The sequence below is a fragment of the Strix aluco genome, chromosome 10 (genome assembly GCF_031877795.1).
Source record: "Strix aluco isolate bStrAlu1 chromosome 10, bStrAlu1.hap1, whole genome shotgun sequence".
Lineage (NCBI taxonomy): Eukaryota > Metazoa > Chordata > Aves > Strigiformes > Strigidae > Strix > Strix aluco.
The window spans coordinates 16,447,237-16,470,451 of NC_133940.1; the positions used below are offsets into that span (position 1 = coordinate 16,447,237).

Consider the following 23,215-nt stretch of genomic DNA (forward strand, 5'->3'; position numbering starts at 1 on the left):
ATGCAAGTATTGATAATTACCTTTAATCTCCAGGGATTTCCTAAGAATGAGGTGGGTGTTAGCAAAGGAAAACTTAATTCACAGCACTTGATTCACATCTTTTCCAGGAGAACATCCACAAGTGGCCAAAGCAGAACAAAATATGGGAAACTACACTTGGAAATAGGAAGCTCTGCAGGGTGCTTTACAGCAGAGATCACTCTGCATCAAGCTTGCTTTAGAAAGAAAAAAAAAGAGGAAGAGACAGTTGATATCAAATTGCTGTTTCAGCCTAGCTCACCTATGTGTTCCTGTACTAGAGTCATTTTGCCTAGAAGGATAATCCTGGCCCAGGACTGGCTGTGGGAGTAGCTGACTCTTCTCAGCCCTGTGTGCAGTAGTAGTCATGCCATAGGAGCTTTCAGCACCAGGTGTGGAAGCTTTGAGACCAAGGGTGGGTTGGTCACCTCGAGAGATGCACTTGTAAGCCAGTAACTGAAAAGTAGCAAGGGTTTCTTTTTCCAAGTTCCATTTGCTCATTCTAAGGAATATCAGTATCTTACTACAAACTTCTTAGAGCTGCATACCATTACTTTCCTGAAGTTGAAATAACCCTCTTCAGCATTGTAAATCTTGCTGAAAGGGCTAAGGTTATAAGCACCATTACACCTGAGAGAAGAGGCAGAGATGGAACTGGAGCTATATAAACACCTCCCTTCCATAAGCAAAAATGTCAGACACAACCAGTTTTACACCAATAGGCTTCTTACTACCCCCTGATAGAGCTTTGCAGGTTTACAACACTGTCCTGGTGAGGCTTTTCCTTTACGGAGAAGGTTCTTTGCAAATATTTCTGCCTGTGGAAAAGCTGGAACCTAGTCCCATTGAACTTATTTACCTTCCCCAGGTACAGAAGGAGGAAAGACCAGCCCCACTTCAGTTCGATTTCTCTATTTGAGTTTATTCTTGGTTTGAGTGTTTTGTCTTTACTATAGTCTATATTCCAGAGGTACATTTTCCAGGCAGTGCATTTCTCTGCAGCCTCCCAGGTTGAGACAGCTGCTACTATTTAATGGATACTTAACAGATTTAATGCTAGGTAAAGAACAAAAACTGTCTGGAAAAGTAAAATGTTTAAATAGTTCAAGGTTGCATTCTAGTTAAAGCTTATCAGGCATGTGATCCTGTTTCCATGAAGAACTGCAGAAGGGATGTCTACAGCGATACAGATCTGGATACACAGAGGCTTAACAGTAAAGTAAGCAACAAGGTTAACCAGGGCCTTGGAAGGTTAGCTTCTGCTTGAATTCCTGGGCATTTCAAATACCAGTCTGAGAGGGACCAGCACTTGAAGATGGCTGTCCCCCTTGGAGAGAGGGCCACCTGTTTGCTTTTGGGCCATAGATCAGGAACATTAAGCACAAAACCTAGCTCTGCAAGAACTATCACACTAATGAGATGTTAGTTTAACTTTTATCCTTCCATTTTTCTATGCTGTTCTCACACCAAGTGATCTTCCATCAGATTTTTATATTCTACATCATCCTGAGCCCTAGCAGATATCATTAGAATGCAGCTTTGCCTCAAACCAAGATAACAATCAACTGAACTCAGTTTCTGCAAGTTTAAGAGGAAATCCAATTCCCTCATAGTGACGCATTAGCCTGCTTCAAAAACCTAATACGACATCAGCATTTAACATTCCTGAGGTAGATGAAAGGCTACAGCGTTTTTACAGTGAGGCTCTAGTGCAAGACAGGGAGCAGTGACTCAGTCTGTGCAATAACCTCTTCTAGAAAAGCAGGTTCTTCCCAGTTATGACTAGCAAAGAGGAAAGGCATCCAGCACTGGGGATTTCCCTCAAGACAAGGGTTTTATATCACTGAAAAGTGCCTTTAAAAGTTTTTCCATAGACTCTCCTTAGGCTTCCCAGTAGTAACACCCCTCCCCTGCCTGTGTCCTCACTCCTCCTTTCATATCCTCCTGTTATGGAGGCTCCCAAATGAGCAACCAACCACCAAAAATAAAAAATTAATTATTAACACAGTTAACTAGCTCTCCATAAATTACAGGTTCGAATGTCTGTGAGAGGAGACCAGAACAACTTTCTGGGGTTTAATGGCAACCCAAAACGCTTTATCACTCACCTAACAAGTGAGGGCTCTCAACCTTGAGGACCTGCTCAGGGCAGCGTCCTGACCCAAGGCACCTCGAGGAGCTTCCTTGGGCAGCGTCCTGACCCAAGGGGAGAGTCCTCAACCACAGCGTGCAGCTCCAGGGGATGAGCTCAAAATGGCTCCCCCAGGGGGCTCCATTTATACCCAGGCCGAATCTGACCTGTAGTCAGTAGCAGCTCCCATTGGCCAAAGGCCCCAACTACCACAAAGCCCTGAGAACAAAGGCAGTCAGGAGCTGCTGCACTTGAGCAGCCAAGAAGCTCTGCTTTCACTGGGCAGATGCATGTGCCACACCTCCCCACCCACACCCTGTGTCCCTCAGCATCCCTTGTCCCAGGCACACACAGACACTCTGAGTTCACAGCAGGGAGAAGCAAATTCTTTCCACCACCAGACACAGGCCCCTGCCAAGTCATGACACAAGAAACAAAGTCAAAAGCCTTCCAAAGCTGAGAGATTTTACACAGCCATCATGGAAACGATTCCACAGCAGGACTTCCACCCGTGACCTCTCCAAGCAGCCATGAAGGGTGACACCAAGCCTAGAGCACAGTGTTACACAGAGGGTGACCCACACCCCCAGCTACACACTGTTTTTTCCTAGACTAGTTCCTACCACCAGGCTACATCTAGTGCTAGACCCACCTTTCACAAAACTAAGAAAATCTGCATTCTGTACAGTAATTTTATTTAAATCAAGTTACCTTTGTTTTTACACTAATGCCTCAGTGCATCCTTTAAAAGGAAAGGAAGTATTTTCTTTAAAAAGTATTTGTACATAGGACAAATCATAGAAATGAACACAGTAACATCAACAATGCCTAAAACATGCGCAATTGTACACTGAACTGGGGGTGGCTGGAGGAGGAAGAGGTAAGAGGAAGGACATCTTTCTCTAAGCTTTCAATTAACACAAAGGGAAACAGAGGCCAGTGCCCACAGTGCTGACCAGAACCACTGACACTTCCTGGATATCAAGATCTGATTACTCTTAGTTAAATTTCAGTCTAGTAGAAGACAAATCCAAATAAGCATATGAGTTTGTGGGAGAATTCTTTATCTGGCAGCTGCTGGAAAGCTCCAAGGTCAGCGTAACACACCAAGAAAAGCATGTGAAGGAACAGCAGTTTTGCATCATAGCCTGGGGCAAGCCCACGCTGCAGGGCACAAGGGAGCCCATGGCACCAACCCCACACTCCAGTTGAGTCACAGGTGAAGCCTCCCCTTCCCCTACCTCAGCAGCTTCCACCATCAGAAGCCACTTCCCTGGGCCAAGGAGATGCAGCTTCCTTTGCAGAGCATCTGAGGCTTTTATGAGCTTTCAGTTGTTTCCGTTCCTTCTCTTGGACACAAGCCTGTGAGATACAAGACAGAAGTCTCTACACCCCTCAGCCCAGGCAACAGCAGCTTTGGCTCCCGTCCGCCAGGACTGGCCTGATGGCTGGTGTCCACCTGGGACAGAAATACAGCAGTCACTGCTTCCAGGAGTAGGCAAAGGAGCCCGTCCTCTGATAGCCGCACGTCATCGGCACGCCTGATCCTACATTTGGTTATTAGCCTTGGGTTTGGCTTGGGGTTTGGTTTTTTCTTTTCAGAGGAGTAAACATACTACATCCTCTGAAAGAGCCTTTCTTCAGACCATAGAGAAAGTAACCATCCCTCAGCTCCAACCTTCTGTCCCTTCTGTCCTCAGTTTTTAGCGCACACCTTCTGAGTAGAAGCACAAGCAGCAGCTACCTGACACCTTATCAAGCCAGATCAACAGATTGGCCCCCAATGTCACCTTAGCAAAGTGATAACATTAGTATTCATTTTAGTCCACCCTCAAAAGAAGAAGAGGAGAAATAACATGAGAAAGCAGATACATTACTGCAACCTTAACTATACGCGACCATCTCCTTTACTGTATTGATTTAGCCACAAATTAAGGCGAGGGGAGATGAGGAAGAAGTAAGGATGAAGAGGCAGCCTTTTCAAAATGCTGAGGTGACCCAACACCCTCCTACCACCTGCAGAAAGACCTCCAGGAACAGGGAGATTTCATCCAGAAGCAGCACCTCCATCACACAGTGCCCAAAGCCCCATCCCAAAAGCCATTCTTTTTGGTGCTACCACTATTACCCTTGCAACCTCTATGTGTTGAAACCCTACACGAGGCCAGACATGCAGGGAGAGGCACCTGGATCTCCAATATTTGTAGACAGTGGAAATTCACATACACCCATCTTGTACCTCCACCATTATTTGGCTCAGCCCACCCTGAACAACCCTCTGCCACCACCCGCAGGGTGCTAGCAGTACTGTTCTCCACCCGCACACTCACATGGAAGTGCAAAGCTACACGGACACATGGGCGAGCATGCACATAACCCTCCAGAGCTGGACGTACTGCCCACCCAGCTGAGAAGGCTGTAGTTGGGACAGAAACAACAAAAAAAAAATCCCTTCAAGTAATTTAAACCAGCCCATTCTTGAGGGTCCAGCTGCAGAGCAGTGACCAGCTGGGCCTGTTTGGGGTGATAAGGCAAAAAAGTCTGAAGTCCTGGAGGGATGGAAGAATGAGAAGGTGTCAGTAGTGAAAGATTAAGAGTTATTCGGTAGGTTGCTTCTTCACACTCCTGTGATTCTCATCTCCAAGTGACCAGCACCAGCTGCCTCCAATTACTTCTGCACACAGCTTGGCCACGCAAGCCCACCACAGGCAGCCGACAGAATGATATAGATGATAACCTGGAGAAAGAAAGCAGCCACTTCAGTAGAGAATTACACTTCTGTCACTCTGTCAACTGCTGACTTGCCCTGGCAATCCGAACACAAGCTTGGAAGCCCCCGGTTATCAAAGCCCTAAATAACTCGTCAAATGCCCCACGGAACTTTGTGCCAGTGCTGCTTCCTCCACATCCCCGCAGCAATGTGGGGATGAGACCTGTCCTCCAGCAAGACACAAATGACAGTTTGGTGGTGACAAAGTACTTCACAGACCTAACCTGCAACTACACTTCAGCATCCTCACGTTAGCCCTGTTTGCGCTGATTACAGGCTGGACATATGCTGTCACAGCGAGAAAAGCTACTTCAAAGTAACAAGATACTAACAGGACTAAGGCCTGAAAAGCCATTACAGGTAGAGTAGCCATACACCCAATACGTCCGCTTCTAACAGAGCTAGCAAGGCAGCTGCCTATGACAGGCACGTAGAAGTCAGACAGAACTGTCTGGGAAGCTTCTCCTATTGCCTTGACAAGAAAAGCTGCCTGGCACGATGCTTGTCTCTCCTCACACAAGACCATCAAAACACTTGTTTTACAGCTAAGGCCCTTCCAGGCACAGAGATGAGTACATGCATGTCTAATGACAGCAATATGCTATTGGCACTTTCCAGTAGTTAAGCCTGACTTAAGAGCTAAAGGTTACTGTGCTCCATACTTACAATTGATACAATGATGATGACGATGGTAAGCTTGAGGTTCTTCATACACATGGCTCTAGCAAGGTTCCTGCTGGTAGTTTTGAAAGTGACTGACTACAAGAGAAAGTAAAACAAGTAATTCATTCCTGAACCTGCTGCAAGGGAAGCTACATCCCAAGATGAAGAGGCTTTTCCCAGCTACTACCTCCCTAATAACCCAAACCACTGCCGTTATCTCTTCCAGAGCCGTTTAACTCCCGCAGTTACACTAATACAAAACTGAACAGGCATCAAGAGAAAACTCTCCCACACTACTTCAGGGGCAAGATAAAGTGTAAGAGTAAGTCCAGAACCAGCTCAGGGTTATGCCTTCCCATGCTCAGCTTGGGAGAATTAAACACAGAGGATCACCAGGTCAGCAGGCTGCCCACAAGGATTAGTTTACCTTAGAGTACAACTGGTTGGGTTCTCATTTGACTTCCAACCTTTTGGGAATTGAAGTGCTCCAAAATATTTACGGAACTACTGATCTAATCACCAACACATTACATGCAACTTGATTACTGTAAATACACCTGCCAAAACAAGACAACCCATCCTGCTACTCTTGACAGCCGCTCCACAGAGACTAGACAAGTCCTTTAATGCTACAACTTTCCTTCAGTATTTAGGCTTGCTGCATTTTATGGAAAGCTTGTTGTTGTCCTGTTGCAAGTCTCCTCTCTGTATCCTCCAATTCCAGCCACTCCAAACAGGTTTTGGTCACTGAACGACCTCAAACACCCACCAGGCTGTATCAGTGCATCTATTTTCACATGCTTTCCCTGAGCAGCTCATGCAAGGCCATGCCTGCCTGGAGAAAGGCTGCGGCAAGCTAACTCAGCAGCACACTCTGGTGGATATTTTCAGGTTTTCCCCACAAACCAGCCCTCAACTCTTCCAGACAAGGCTCCACCAGGCAGAACTGCATCCCTATGAACTGTAATTCTGACTTCAAGCCGATTCCCATGCTCAGCCACCACCTGTACTTCGGGAGCACTTTTCTTGCTCAGCCGTGCAGTTTCTAGACATGGAAGCAGACTTCTGGATACCAACACCCCTCACCTCAGCCCAGGCTAGTTCTCCTCTGACCACCAGCTTCTACAGACCTCCCTCCCAAAAGGGGGCCCTTGCCACTGTTGCTAGGAGGGTTCTAACGTGTTGTTTATGCACAATATTCTGGTGGTCAGAGCTCATACAGGAGTGATAAAACAGTCCATTACTCTGAAGTTTGAGACCTTCAGCCCTGGATCTCCTAGGACACTCGCCATCAGGCTGTAAGACATTCATACTAGAGGCATATCCCATTCCTTCACTTTTCTACATGGTTTCCAAGAATCAACACACCTTGGGAGAGCTCGTACAGGAATTCAGCCTAATTGCTGAAGGAATTTCAGACCATTTGTCTAAAGCATTACCTGAGATTAGACAACTTCTTTCCACCCCCCTGAGGAAACAGTAAGGTTTAAACACCTCATAGCTGGAGGACAGCATTCCCTACTGGGTAAGCTCCAGCATCTCTACTACCTCTCTAAAGCATGAACACTTTTTGCCAGCTTAGAGATGTTTGGATTTCCTATTACTCCAGACAGAGTGGGTTTTCCTTGGCTTGGGCACAAGAGATGAGGACAAGAATCACCACCACTTGTGCTGGCAGAATGTTAGCCTGTGCACTGGTTGTAGCAAACAGGAGCAAGTTGAAGATGGTTCCTTAACAGGATGGGGCAGCAGGCAGTGGGTCCTTGGGAGCAGAGCATTTGGCCAGTGGTGCAGCAGTATTTAGCAGGACAGAGACACACGGGATACCTGCATTCTCTTAAAGGAGCTGCAGGGCCAGGATGCAGCTTGTGAAACAGCAATAGGGAGTGGGGGGAATAAGACAGGACTTGTGACTGACAAGGGGAAGGATTACCTGTAGATCTAAATGCTTCATAGTCTGTTAAAAAGTGGCTCTAGATGCTGATCTTCACCTCCACTGCTCCCTGATGAGCACAAGTGATGCAATAACATTACTTCCCATTTTTAAGTTCTTCCCCAGACTTACCGAATCCACAAGATTCTCTGTTTTATCGATCAGCAACTCCAGCTTCTCTCCTCTTTGTGCCACAAGGTCTGGAGAAAGAGACAAAAATTCAAATCTGTAGGTAGAATCCCAGTGCAAAAAGCTGCTTCCAATACCCAAGCCCAACTGCAAGCCAGGAACTCTTGGCAGGGGCTTACTGGACATTAAGTAGTTCTCAGCCTTTCAGAAACTGCCAGGCAACAGTACTTAAGGAACAGTCTCACATCACACAGGCTACATTTTGGGACTGACCTGACTCAGTTCTGGTCAATTCCAGATCTAACCCTCTATTTGAAGTGGTCAGACTTGTCAAAATCCAAACCAGAATCTGACCAAAAAAAAAAAGCTACTGAGGAGCATTTTCCTCACAGCAGCTGCAGGAGAACCACAGTGACCAACAGACCAAATCCAGAGTGTGCTTCACCCCATCACAAGCAGTGCAAGTTCATCTCAGTGCTCCTCACACCCACGTGCCACCCTCAGTCAAGCTCAACACAAGCGATAGTTTGCAAACTCAGAGCTCCCCCAGCCCCTTCTTCACCAGTTCATTTTGGCAAGAGAAGCTGCCCCACCATCAGCTTCGCTCTTGGTAACTCTCCCTGGGGACTGCCATTCCGGCCCAGGGCTCTGCATGCAGGGAAGCCAGATACCTATGTTTCGAACCATGATTCCTTTAAGTTCATCGATTTGAGCTTGCGTCTCTGCCACCTGGTCAGTGCCCTTGCTCTCCGAGTGGTATTTCTGTAACAAATGAATAGTCAGTGAAAGCACGGACCCTCGACACTGCACTTCAGTTCCTTAAGACAAAAAAATGCAACTCCTGGTCACTGCAGAACAGCACAGACATAAATGTGAGTTTTCAAATTACCAGAGACATTTATAAGTGGGTAGTAGACACAAATCTGCCCCTCTCAGCCACTTAGAGATCACACATGCCCACCTGCTCCTGCTCTGCATGAGCTGCAAGGCAGCCAGGTGCCTGCAACTTCCAGAGTGCCCAGAAATAACAACCCCCTTTGAAAGTCTTAGCAATTGGCAGCAAGGAAGGAAAGTTAAGACAAGAATCTGTGAGATATGGTTCACTAAATGCCTTGGCTACTATCAGTGGTCCCACTCTCACACATCATTTCTGAACCATTTATGAAGACAGCACACTTCCATGACCTTCTCTACAGCACATCAAGAGCACCCTGCAACTTCACAAGCAAGAGAACATGCAGCCATCTCTGTGGGTGAACATCAGAGGGAGTTCCAGCAAAGGTGAGGAGGGCCCGTGAGCTGGAAACGCCACACCAGATGTTGAAGATGGCCAGTTTGAGTTGCCTAACTGCTCTCCCTGTGGAGAGGATACAAGCAGCCAGGAGCCAGTCTGCTGCATACTAGACCCACCCAGAAGGATATCACATCCCACCCCCTACAGTCTGACAGCTTTGCTGGTATCAAATCCCTCTGGTGCATCACAGCAAGTGGGAAAAGCACGCACTAGATACCCCAGTGGCATGCTCGGTGTCTGTATGGAGCAAGCTCCCCCACTAGCTTGTTGGATACCTACAGAAGCACACTCCGTTCTGCGGCCTCACGCAAGAAAGCCAAAAACCAGGCCATGTTGCTAACCTGTGCACCACTCCTGTCAGCCCTTCCCCTTCATTCTCTTCCCTTCAGAAGTGACAGGGACTTTGCTCAAAGACTGTTCTTCAGGTTTTCGGATCACAAGCAAACCTTTGGTGACTGCACAGTTCAGACTGCTGGGCAAGAGAAGCACTAGCAACATCCCCAGGTTAAAAGGAGTGTCACAGTGTTTGCAGAATCAAAGGAGGGAAAACTGAGGTGCCATCAGCATTGGATAACTAAGTTTTGCTATTCCTGGATTGATTTTAAGTCATTGCTCTCATCACAGGTCCTCTGCAGTCAAACACTGCTTAGCTCCAGCTCCCTTTAAGTCACCTTCACCCAGGGAAATAGGTCTCTATAGCAAGACTCATAGATATACCATTGTTTACCTCTAAACTTGTAGCCCTTACACTCACATCTGAAGACCTTCACAAAAATCTCCACTTTAACAAGAGACCATCTAAGGAGACTGACAGCAGAGGCCAGGACGAGATCCCGATTGACCTACTTCATGACCACCCACATGGCTACTTAGACCACAGTTTTCTTCTGAATAAGTGTTTGATTTGCATCCATTTCTGACAACACAGGAAGCAAGAGTCTCTAACATCATCCACATACTCAGGTCATAATTAATGGTTATAGCACTGAATGCGACAGCTCCTTTGACCCTTCTCCTCAGAGGTTATTCTTTTTGGGAAAGGTGCAGAACTGGCATGCTATCAAAGCTGGTCACTGGTTTTACTGTGAACGTAGTTTCCCTTTTCAGTATTATCTGTGTGCTACACTTGAGTTGTAGCATGATCTCTGAACTGCCATATGATCTCTGCCCTCACCCTCAGCCTCACATACAAACTCTTTAAGTTACAGGAATCACTTAGATAACAGTCCTGCTCTTCCACTACATGTAAAGTTCAGTCAGCAGGGCGCTCATCTCAGCAAGTTTTAGAGCCATGTGAGGAAAGAGCTTTCTGTCATCACTTAACTTCTATTATTTGATGCCTGGATTTCCATCAATATGCAAAAGCTAAGGTAGGCAGCTCCTCTTATGGTTTAGAGAAATGGAAACGCTGGGGTTTATAGAGGAATATCAGCACCATGGCTCTGAAGACTGCCTGGCTCTTCTGATAAGGCAATTCACTAAGCTTATTCCCACCATGAACAGCTTACAATTTGATGAGTCATCACTTCATATAGTTTCAATCTCCACATATCAAAGCCTGGTGAAGAAAAACTCAGTCCTATCACACATAGGAAGTTAATCTAATTTATTATGCACAATGCATTGGGCCCTTCTGGAGCCACACTGGCATTATTATTCATTGCTTTCTATCTGCTGCATAAGCCGAAGAACAGTTTCTGCAATGAACTATGTGCAACTTTACATGCTCCAAATCACCCCCACTAGTCACTGAGGGCACCAAACGCCTCCTTTCACAAACTCCACTACAAACTTCAGGCAGCAACAGTGCAAGTGCAAATCCTCACTTCACCTACCTCAGAGTCCTGGCTTCACCCTGCACCTCAACATGCAACTATTAGTGCTGGAGAGTGTTATAAAGCTTGTCCAGTTTCTACACTTACAGGCAAGAGTTATGCTCATGGGTCATCAGCAAAGGACCTCTCCAGCTGTGCCTGTAGTATCACCAAACCTGGCACTTTCAGTAGATCCAGCAGGAAAAAAGCCAAGCCCTTCACAGAGAACAGCAGCAGCACTAACATGCTCACCAGCCACAGCAAAGCAAATTGAGAACCTCCTACACCACATGTAAGCACCAGTGGTCGTTGCCCCTGATACAGATTGTGTACATGCTCTGAAAGCAAATATTCCAAGGACATGACATCTTTAATTCAAGGGAGGTCTCAAAAAAACCCAAAACACAACCCTGAAACAACATTGCTCAGGCTATGAAGTTGTTCGTAGTCAGTTAAGGACTCTTACGAGTCTTCAACAGAAGATTCAAAACAATTCCCTTGTAGACAGTATAGCCTGAGGTTCTGTGCACTAATGAAGCTATTGATATTATGAGTTGCAGAGCAGTTATTTATTCCTTCTCTATCTTCCATCTGACCTCATTAATTTAAATTTGACATTACATCTAGCAACAGTCCTGTGCTTTCCCCAGGTCTGTTTTCTCTGCAGGTGCTGTAAGTATACCACTGCAGACCAAACACCAGGGAAAAGCGCGAACAGCCAGATTTCAGCCTCAGCCTCCTGGACGTTGGCTGGCAGCAGACTTTACTGGGGTATCCAGAGTTCTAATTCTGTTCCTGGTACCTTCTTCCAGGGAGGGAGACATTTTTGCTTCAACACTTCCAGAATTGAAGAGTGTTATGCATATTTCACTGACAATTAAAGGCTAGTCTCTACATCTAGCAACAGTGATGTTAGCACTGGATGGGCAACTCCAACTAGGTTTGACATTTCAAATGTTACCTTTAAGATCTAATCTCCAGCACAGCTACCTGGTACAAACAGTTAATGCATCACTGTTAACCCCAACTCATTTTTACCACCGAAACTGTGGAGCAACCCAGCTGAAGGGTAAGTGTGGGGAGAACAGCCAACTCCCCTGGCTTTATACCCAGACTCAGCATGGTGCTTCAGTTCCGAGTAAGAAAATAAAAGGAGAATTTCTGGGGAGGAGTTTGGTTTGTTAGGGAAATCCCATTTAGCAACAGATCTCACCAGCTGTGCAGCTAAGACACTTGAGAACTCGCTGTTCATTGCATAGGGAAGGGCTGTCTGTGCTCTTGAACCATATGTGGTCTGAAACCTCTTCTTGATTTCATTCAGGAAGTTGAAGGCTCTGGATCGTTCAAAGTCCTGGAAGGAAGAGAACAGACCATGTCCAGAGCTGTATCAAGTCAGGAATAATGAAGTATAATGGGGTATGTAGCCAGCTGTAGAGAAACTGTAATTATCAGTTCTTAGCAGGCACGCTGCACATAACACTGTGGGATTTGACTGGTCATCTTGGGGTTTGAACAGCAGCCAGATTTCAGCCTCAGCCTCCTGGACGTTGGCTGGCAGCAGACTTTACTGGGGTATCCATAGTTCTAATTCTGTTCCTGGTACCTTCTTCCAGGGAGGGAGACGTTTTTGCTTCAACACTTCCAGAATTGAAGAGTGTTATGCATATTTCACTGACAATTAAAGGCTAGTCTCTACATCTAGATTCTACTGCACTGGGGATGCTAAGAGAGAAACTTAACCTAAAAACTATTCATATGCATTTGAGTTCCAGGCTTAGACTTCAAAGCTGTAACTGATGTGAAAGAGAACACAAGCAGTAGTTCCAATGGGAAATAAAGACACCTCAGATTAACACCCACTATTGATTTGTTTTGACATACAGATACAAAAAAGCCAAAACCTTCAAAGAGCCTGTCTGTGCAATAGCTGTAACCAAAATACTTACATCATCTGTGATGCAGAGGTATATAATCCTGTCTTGGCAGATGTAATGAAACAGATAACTGCAGAGAAGAAAGAAAGGAAAAAAAGGTCATTTGGAGCTGCCACAGGACTAATCTAGAACATACTGCTGCCTGCAGGGCCTTCAAGGGCTGGAGAACTAGAAGAGCAAATTCCAGTTACTCTACAGCAAACCACACAGATGCCAGCATACCCCAGTGATCTTTGTTCAGGTAAGTGTCTCCGTTCCTATAACCTACACTGAATTAGAGACCACCTGCATGTTAAAGAATCACTGGCCTCACATACTGCACAGCATGCCATGCTTAGCAAAAACTTTGTGGGACATTTAGTTGTTAAACCACCTTAGTTCCATGTTCTTCCAGCTACTTGTAAGAACCAAACCTTGACAGGATACCCAGGGGTAAGATTTTTATCTAATCCTAATCAATGTGCATACAAGCATCCATGCACTAATCCACACGTGACAAGAGCTGCAGTTAGAATGACCAGAGAGATAATACTTTAAGTGACCCTCGCTGGCACAGTGACTTGCTTCTTCAGCCTTCTTTGTATAACCACTGGGTTGCGCTGCCTTCGGTTTTCAACGCAAAGGCTAAGAGACAAAAGCAACCACAGCAGAAAATGAATTAGATAGAACAATAATCACGCTAAACAGGCTCAAATCATGTGGCTAGGTTAACTATTCATGTAAAGATGCCTTCGGTGGTGCTGAGTGAACACCAATGTTAGTTAACAGCAACCCTCAGTATCCTGAAAAACAGTGCAAACCAGTTCAAAGCAGTATTTTCCTATCAAAATAAAACCAAGTTGTTATTTTAGGCCCACCAGAAAAAAAAAACCACCCTTAGTTTATACCCAACCCAGAACTGATCAGAGCATTCTAGTTCAACTCACTGGCTTTAGCTATTGCTTTTTTTATTACACTGCCCCCTCACCACCATTTGATGCTCCAGTAGGTGATGTATTCTTCTGACAAGTACAGCAGGACAGAATAGGAATAGAGTTGCAAAAAGGCCACATGAATACTTTTTTGTCTTCTCTAAAAACTCTGTGTATCCTTTCACTTTGACATTTGTGTATTCCCAAAAGTTTTCCCAGTAAGCATGCAGACCCTTGTACAAACTCCAGAATAAAAGCAAGTTAATGCATGTGCTGCACAGCAGTTGCCTTGTACAGCTCTATGGGCACAGCTCAGTAGCTTTCAAACTCAGGTTTTGTATTATATAAATAAGACAACATTGAATTAAGCTTTAGGGGTGGGCTAGAAGTAGAGTTTACTGCCCTGAAGGTCTGTTCTCATAAAAAAAATAAAATCCCTGCATATCCACAACTACTGCCCCTCCTTCCTGGAGGAGAGAGATAAAGCTTGCCTGGTACTACCTTGCAAGCTCCCCACTGACTTGTAGAAGAATCTTAACAGCAGAGACAGAATAACCCCAAGAACTCCTGATGCTAGAGGGCGGGTTTTCCTTGGAGATTATATAAGAGACACAGAAGCTCTTCTTAAAAACAAAAACAAATATTAAATGAGTTTAAGAAGTCCAAACAAAGTTAAAAGAAACTCAAGTTTTTTCCTGTTTCAGAAAAGGAGAAGGGATCCTAGACAGACAGATAACAGGGCAATTTTCTACCCTGCAGGCTGGGACCCTGGCAAGGCAGGACAACCCCTGAAACCCTACAGACAGGAAAAACAACAACTCCTTGTGCTCACTCAGCTTCAGGGCTTTCATGTTCTCCCCAGTTATCATGGTCAAAGGGAAAAAATAAAAGCTATTCTGTATCTCCACAAACAAAAAACCTTGCTTTTTGACAGCAGGAAGAAGTTGCCAGCTCCAAGCATGGGTGTGTGAAAATATTCAATCTCCCCAAACAGACGGCTAGGAACTCTTCCTACCCGTCTCCTAGAGGGAAGGCAGGGTGGGCAGATTCTGACAAAAGAGGCGGTTGTCCAAATCACAGAAAAAAGCCAATATAAGACTTGTCAGAAGAGACTAACTTTAGCAGAGGAGACACACTGATGCCAAGCTCAGTGCCCAGAGCTGCAGAATGGCACCTGTATGTTTTAACAGCACAATGCAAAGCAGAACAACCACAAACGGCAGTGATCTTCTGCTACATTTGTTAAATCCTCATTAAGGAAACAGTAACAAGAAAAATATTGTACACTTTGCAGCATGTTTTGCAAGTACAGATGCATTATTTACCTATCTCAGTGCTCCCCAGTGAAGAGCAAACCCACCTCTACCACAATTCAAGTTTTCATCTATAAAAATAGCACTATGGCACTCCTGAAACTCAACTCTGCAGTTGGTTGAACAGCACTCAAGGCAAAGTTAAAACAAAAGAAAAATAACTGTACCCTTAAAATTACAGTAGAAAAAAAATACAGCATCCAAAGTACTTTAGACCACAGGGCAGGCAGCTTCCTCAGAAAGCTCTCCCCCAGGGACATTTAGTGCTCCCAAGCCAGGGAAGGATGTGGGAAGTCTACCCCAATTTTTATCTCTTGAATCCTCAGGCAGCCAAATCAGCTTTAACACAACAGCTTGGGCAACACTGAGAATCCAGCCACACTGCCAATTCCAAAGATGGAGCTGAAGTAGGGTCCAACACTTCTAAATTTGCTTTTTCCACAGTTCTTTCTTTAGTTTGCACACCAGCATACTGACTTACCTCCTTTACATGTGCAGTCAGTCAGCACAGTCTCAGGCGATGTAACATCTAATCCCTCCATTCTATCAACATTGACCGAGATCTGCTGAAGCCTGGGAAAAATCTTTCTGTCCCACAGAGAGGATTTGTGATAGCTCAGGATGACTCTACAACATCTGCCAGCATGACTTAAAGCAACCAGGATCCACAAGTCATCTGAGAAGGGTGATATTTTTACCTAAAGCCATGTTCAAGCCTCAGAAAAGCCAGCAAAAGACTCCATAAGCCAAATACCAAAGACTCCCAACAGTTTGATATTCACAGCTGAGCACCCTCCAACTCACTTTGGAGTTGTATAAAAATAGAAAACTTGATTTCGTATCAACTGCTTAATCCAAATTCAAATCCTGGTTATGCTGCAAAATTCTGGGGGGAAAAAAATAGCTATTGTGCTGACTGCACATTCAATCAGCATACTAACACAGCCAAATCTGAGTCTGGCTACACTCCATTTATTCCTATCCTCATGTATGCTCACTAGTCTCCCCTCCCATACCCAGAAGAGAAACATTACTCACTTCCCATGTGAATAGGTCAGTTTGTTGTTTTCAGATGGTATTTTTGCCAGGATCTGCTCTGTCACCTCCAGGAAGTTTCCTCCACACCAGGCATGTTTGGCAAGGATGGTTGTGCCCCTCGCCACAACAGCAAACAGGATAGCCATGGCTTCACACTACCTGGAAATAAAAACACTGCAAGAATTACTTGTGTTCTTTGGCAGAAAAAGCATCATAATCTCAACAGTATTCTCTCAGCCCTCTACATAATGGAAGGGAGGCATAAGCCTGTTCAATACTTCGACAGGATACCATTATCAGAAAATTTCTCTCATTTCCTCTTTTAGGTTCTGTTCTGAATGACACCAAGACTACAATAACTGCTAGAAGGTTTTTCTTACTGCAACTGCATGGTGTCCTACAGTCAGTGATCCCATAATGAATTTTGCCTACCTTGTTTCCACCTAGATTTCTAGCTATTAGTACATTTTTTTGCTCTTCAACTGACCCTTAAGTTTTTTCTTGCTACTGAAAAAGCTGCCTGTGACCAGCAAGTTCCAGTTCAGAAAGGAAGTAACTGTCTTGCAGCTATGTTAACAGCAGCTCATTATACAGACCAAGCCCACCATCCCCAACACATGACTGTTAGGCGTAAGGCCTTGGCTTTGATTGCTATCAAACTGAAGTAGAAAAACTGCCACTTGCTTAGAGTCACACCATACACATCCCCTTTTAATGGTCTAGAGACACTCACTAAGTGCATGTTGTCCCAAGACTTCTGTAAAAGCACATAATCTGCACTTCTCAAAGCAAGACAGCACATTTGCAAACTGATTACCCTCAGCAACACACCATTTCTACAAGCCAACACTCTTGCATACATATCAAACAGGACAGGTTACAGTGTACACATGTTTCAGGGCCAGACTTCTGTCAAGTGTCCAGAGTTGGAAAAACATGCCTGCTGTCATATAAAGGGACACACTTGATCAGCTCAAGTATCATCACATTAATCTACTGACAGACCCAAGACTTAACATGTGAAACCACATGTCAGACCACAGCTGTGACATCTGCTTGGCTGATCCAGTACATCCATAAGCCTCTTTTCTGCTTAGGAAAGGCTTAGGGAAGACTTTTGACCCCTCAATACCCAAAAATCTTATTTTTCACTTTGCACTTGACTGCCCTCATGTTGCCTGCCTTGCTTTGTGTCTAGAAATGTCTGTATTCTGGCTGGAAAGATCACACACCTATTTCAACACAACCAAGTAGCTTGGAGACCTCTCCAGAAATAGGTACAAACAGCAGAAAAGCAACAGTTTAGCTTCAGGATCCAAAGACCACAGGCAGAAAGACTGAACATAGGCTACACCCAGCCAGACTTCACACCCTTCTGGCACCAACTGAAGTGACCTATCGATCTCTTCTGTATCAGGGGTTGGTCCTACTGAGCACTGTGCGGACAGATCTGCCCTGAAGAGCTTATGCTTTCATGCAAACTGATGCACAAATGATCACGGCAACAGTGGAAGAGGTGATGGAGGAATGCAGCGCTGTTAACGAGGCCATGAAGTTGAGCTACAATCACTACCCCACTGCCATCAGGGCTCACTTTATCCATCTGAGCTTGACAGATTCAGGCTTGGCCAGCAACAATCAGGTAATCTCCCAAACCTTTCACAGCTTTAAGAGCTCAACATTGGAGGGGAAAAATAATAAACTCATGGATTTATTCAGAGAATAGACTCCACGGCTAAACTACAACTACCTGGGAGCACTGAGGTATTCAGAGCCAGCACTGCTGAAGGAAGAAGGCAGCAAAGGAGGAGTTTGACAAGGGGTCACAGCAAGCGAAGTGGGAAGCAGAACAGTAAGAGGTCTCAAAGGACCTTCAGAGGAAAGCACCCAGCCAGGCACACTCTATAAAACCTGAGAGAGTTCATAGTGCCAGTAAAGGGGAAGGGAGAACACCCCAGACAAAGCCTCACACCACGAAGATGCAAGTTCCCAGAGAAGCTGTTCTCCTTTGCTCTTCCTGATCAGTAACACAACAAAAGGGCATCAATAACTGGAGGGGGAAGGAAACACCAGCGAACTCAGCAGCAGCTCCCCCAAACAGATTTGCTGCTTTTGCTTCCTCCTGACTGGCACTGCTCCGACTCATATACATGCCCCTTCATTTCTACCAAGGACAAGAGGGAAGCCCCTCATGCTGCTTTGCACAGCTTGTTTCTTGTTTACACTCAGAGCAAGACCAGTTTTCAGAACAAAGGCAACTTGTTGCATTTACCCGCTGCTCTTTTTGATATGACACCTTCCCTTGTCCTTAATTACCGTCAAAATACTCATGCACCTCGTTTCCCATCTACCACTCCCACCTTGGTGCCAACCTCACCTCTACATGGCTCAGGGATTTAAATAACACGATTTATATCCAGCTGACATGTTTGCACAAAGCCTGTTAGGGAGAGGAGAAGAGTGCCCAGACCAGCAGACGGTGAAGGAATTGGGGTTTGCCAACAGCCGTTCCCCTGCCTTGTCCCCCTCACTTCAAGACTGCAGCAAGCAAGCTCCAGCTCATTTAAAAATGTCAGTACTAACAGGTGACAAACAGCTAAGTTTGTTTTTGCTTCCTCCCACAGTTACAGGTATGCTGGCTTGCAGGCTCACAACCGGCCTGTCAGCATCCAGCCTGTCAGCATTGCAGAAGAAAACCAAATTCTTTCACATCTAAGAGGAGATGATCTTTAAACGTAAGGACAGGTGGTGCTTATTATGCTCAAGTAGTGGCTGTGTCTACCTAAAGAAAATTATGGAAGTTACCTAATATGGGAAAGCAAGGGTAACAGTTTTCCCCCTTTCACACTAAGGAAGCTCCTCAGTGCAAAGATACCCAAGGAGAAAGAATATAAAACAGAGAAGAAAGTCGTGATTACTCACTGTCTAATACAAAAATTAAAGGAAAGTTCAAGAACAGGTTCCAGCAGAAGGAAGTAGTTCTTCACACAATGCACCTTCTGAAGCTCATTCGCATGTGTTTTCATGGAGGAAAAGAGTTCACATGAGTTCAGAAAGTAACTGACAAGTTTATGGAGAAAAAGAATCACTGTTAAACAAATTATCACCCAAGCAGCCACTTGCTGGAGCCTAAGAGTGTTATCATGAGTTTCTTCTATTCTTCTGCTCTTGCTGAGGCATCCCACCAGTCACCACAGAGCCAGACCCACCTTCAGTCTGACTCAGTACAGTCATTCATAACACTGAGAATCACTTCACAGAAGTTCAGGATCTTTTTTCCAGGGAGAAATGCTATGAAGAGCAAATAATATTTTCAAGGAGCAAAGCTGATGGCCCACCAAGTCAGAACCATGGTCCAGCCCCAGTCAAGGTCATGACGCTCACAGTACTTGAGCTTTAGGGCTCCTTTTGCTCACCACACTGTTCTTCTTGTACAGGAACAATTAAGAGTTATAAAAAGGCCTGCTAAGTCCCAGCACTCCCAGTTCAGAGCAAATGCCTTAAAGGAGTTTAAAAACACGCTTCCAAGGCATCCTATCATCTCTTGCAACTCTTGAACTACCAAGAACATCACATGACAAGCAGAGTGCCAAGTCATTTGCAAAGCTTCTCAGAAGCCCGACCACAGCCTTCTCCCTCCAGCATCACTGAACCAGCCTGCCAGATCACTTCTTGATGAGCGTTTTACAGCTGCCCCACTACAGAAAATCCAAACTGCCTTCCAGAAAGCAGTATCTAGAAAAGCCCAGAGACTGGCCAACCTGCATACACAAAACCCATTTGGGGGTGTTCCCAGCACTGACATCCTGCCACAGAAGACTTACGTGGCCAATTTAGCAGAGCTTGCTTTTTTTTTTTTTAAGCCAGCCTTAAATAGCTGTATCAACCACATGTTGATTGCATTAGAGCAGGAAAAGTAGTCACAGGTTCCAGTGATATTTTGCTGCCTCTGGCCTTAGAAAGCTGCTCTCAGCTCTTCAAAGCACAGTGCTACAGATAGGCAAGTCTGAGGGTCACAAAGTGGGACTCCAGTGCTCTAAGTCAAGACTCATCTACCCCTAGTTAAACACAAGCTGAGTAATTTACTAATCACAGGTTCCCCTCCACAGACCTGAAGAGACCAAGAGCTTTAGCCTGATGCTCACAACATCATTTCAGATGGACATGGCATTGAGCAGAAGTGGGGATTACTCAGAGCTAAAACATAAAGGAATGAGTAACTCCTTGGAACCTCCTGCAGGAGCCACTACTTCCACCTGAAGAAGCTGAAGCAGAAAGGAAGCCAAGCAAAAAACCAAAATCAACAAGTTTATAGACAAAGATGAAACAAAACTAAACCTTGGATAACTCAAGTTAAATGCTTATCACACCAGAGACAAGGGCAGCCACACAGCTGATTCTGATCTTGTTAAAAGAAATGATTAACTGCCATGCAACTGCTCCGAGTTTCTCCTGATTAAAGAGACAGAAGCTCACTCCTGTCTGAGAAGGCTGCAGAGAACACAAACATTTTCCCAGAAAAAAGTAATATCTATGACCAAAAATTAAAAAAATAATATTCAACTGTCCAGTCCTTCACAAGTGATTTTCTACAAGCTTAGAGTCATCCCCTATTCTACACTTCAGCTTCAACCAATTTAGCCAGAAGATACAAACTCCACAAACTGCATTTAATTCTGTTTTCTACTCACTCAACACCTGATCTCTTCAGGTGCTAATAACAACGAGGAACTGCTGAGCAGCATGTCAAAGAATTTGTGAACAATTGCAACAGCACACTGATCTGCACCAATGCTAACAAAACCAAGAGGCATTTATCATACAATCACGTCCCTTCAGATCCACCAAGATCTGCAATGCTTTGGCCAGTCCAACAACTGAACCAGAACTGTGTCAGTGCAACACCAGGAATAAACAAACACGACTAAGTCCCTTGAGCAATCAGGTGACTGGCAAGTATCAAGAAACCAATCTCTTCACATTGCAGTCACTCAATGAACAGGACCAATGTAAAGGAGCAGTTGTAAAAGAAAAAACATTCACACACCCTCCCCCTGCCCACACAAGCAAAGAGACACCTTAATTTCCAGAGTAGAAGAACTCCAGGTTTAAACTGAGGATTATAAAGTGGTTTAGACAACTTCTAAAAGTCTCTGTTCTTTTAGTGTTGGATATTTGCAGAACTCACATTAGCGAGGTGAGAGTTCAACAGTACCACAAGTAAGGTGACACTCCCTGACGCTGTGGGATCCCACAGTCCTGCAGCAGCAAGGAAATCAACTCACTGAATTCACAGTCCGCGGCCTTACTTGGGAGACAACAGTCATGTACTTTGCAATGACACCTGCCCCCAGCTTTGAGCAGAATGAATTAAATGAAACAAAACAGATTTAACAAGTAGTTCTCTCTATAAGCAGTGTCCCATGCAGCTCTGTAACACTCGTGTATTACTTTTGTTAGCAATAGAAATCTATTGAACTGCTAGAGAACATCTCCCCTCAGAAATTACAAGCAAGTCAGGAATTAAAACCACCCCTTTGTATAACCTAGAGATCACAACTGCCTTCTATCTAAACTTACAGTATGGAATGGCTGGAAATAGCCAACACCAAACCTTCCTGAACGAAAAACTCACTTAGAGGTATCAGGTAGGCCTTGCATGGAAAGGCTCCAAATCAGGAGGGAAAGGGGGAAAAGGCTGCATTCCTCAGCCACCCAAAAACCACCACGGATCCAAAGAGCTCCTTAAGCAGTGCCAGAAGCATTTGGCAGCTAACCGAGATGAAGCACAAAGGTGAGTATTGCATTTGTATCACAATGACTATTTACTCACTGCAAGTCACGCTGCAAGATGCAGCATTCTTCTGCCTACAAAGTCTCTCATGGCATTTAACAGAAGGGCACAGAAAAACCTGCAGCATCTTAAAGCATGTCAGAAACACTGGTTGTCTTCAACATGAAGTTTAAAACCTCAGTAGGGATGATTTATTACTTTCAAGCAAGACACAAAACAACTTCTTTGTTGCTCTGACTTCACTGAAGATCTAGAACAAACTATCAGATGTCAGTTAAGACAGCTGGGGCAAGAACTGAACCCAGAAAACTGTGTCCATCCTCTGTCAGCCATGCTGCCCCTGCTTGCTGAGGGGGACTTGTCAGTCCTTCTTCTTGGCCAGAAGATTCACAGCCTCAGTACCAACAAGTGATGGAGGAGGTTACTGCTTATACTTCCAGAAACCCTTTTTATGGAAAGCAAGGGGCATCACATTACTAGTGGCTTTAAACATGAAATAAGTGTAGGTGTTGCAACCCTGCAAGTTGCAAACTGTCAGACTGCAGTTAAGAAGATCGTTTAAGTATGGTGACTTCAGCAGAAAGTAGTCTAGACTTCCCTTTAACCCTTCCTCAGCATCTGCAAATTATTATTACTTTAAAGAATATTTCAACATTAAGCCTTGTAGTTTATTTGTTCATTTTTAAGCCTGAGAAGCATGGCATTCGTGCACCAACTCAACAGAAGTTCCGCTTCCTCCCGCCTGCATAGCTTACTTCAGGTACCTCCACTTCATCGTTACAGAACCAAATCGCTAGATACGATTAACCCACTTTTTCCTCCAGCCTCATCACCTTTTCTAGAAGGCAGCATAACGTGTTTTAGAAGCGTAAAAGAAACAGAATATCACAGCTATTGAACACACAGCTCTCTAGAGAGGCAACATGTACACCCTAAAGCATGCTTACTTACAGCATCCCCCATCGCAAGCCTAACTGTAACGATTTATCACTATCCAGTCTTTAAAATCCACGCAAGCCTTTGCCTCGAGTGACACCAGCAAGGCCGGAGTTAATGCAGCGCAGCAGCTACGGCCTTTCCCCCGCCGCGCTCCAGCAACCGGCCCCCCGAGCCCCCACAGCCCAGCCCCAGGCCGCGCCTCCCCCCGCTGACACCGAACGAGGCCTCCGACCAGCAGCACCCTCGGGCAGCGGCCCACCCCCAGCGCCGGGGCAGCCGGGGCCGCCCGGACAGCCTCCTCCGCCCTCACCGCAACCGCTCCCGGCCTTACGGGCCCAGCCTCACCGCCCCCGGGAGCGGGGGGGACCGGCGACAGAGCCGCTCTCTTGAGTGCGCCAGGCGGCTCTCCTAAGGGGCCCGGCCTCCCCGCTGAGCCCTCCCCGCCGCCGCCGCTCACCGGCCGCCACGGCAGGAGGGAGCGCTCCCAGGGCGCCGCCGCCCGCCGCGCTCGATTAACCACCCCCCTCCCGCCCC

General features: G+C 45.5%; 1 protein-coding gene across 6 annotated transcripts; it reads right to left on the minus strand.

The window, feature by feature from the left end:
• Window positions 1-914: 914 nt before the first annotated feature.
• On the minus strand, window positions 915-23,215 carry VAMP7 (vesicle associated membrane protein 7). Of its 6 annotated transcripts, none has more exons than XM_074835426.1 (8): window positions 23,139-23,215; window positions 15,949-16,107; window positions 12,699-12,756; window positions 11,966-12,103; window positions 8,316-8,406; window positions 7,648-7,715; window positions 5,586-5,678; window positions 915-4,886 (listed from the first exon to the last, which is right to left on the minus strand). In XM_074835426.1, exons 2-8 carry the CDS (start codon window positions 16,092-16,094, stop codon window positions 4,818-4,820), a joined length of 663 nt encoding a protein of 220 aa, XP_074691527.1. In that variant the 5' UTR covers window positions 16,095-16,107; window positions 23,139-23,215; the 3' UTR covers window positions 915-4,817. The 6 variants fall into 6 exon arrangements, with proteins under 6 accessions (XP_074691527.1, XP_074691526.1, XP_074691529.1 ...); XM_074835425.1 differs by having other exon boundaries at window positions 22,992-23,140; XM_074835428.1 differs by lacking the exon at window positions 23,139-23,215 and adding an exon at window positions 23,013-23,111.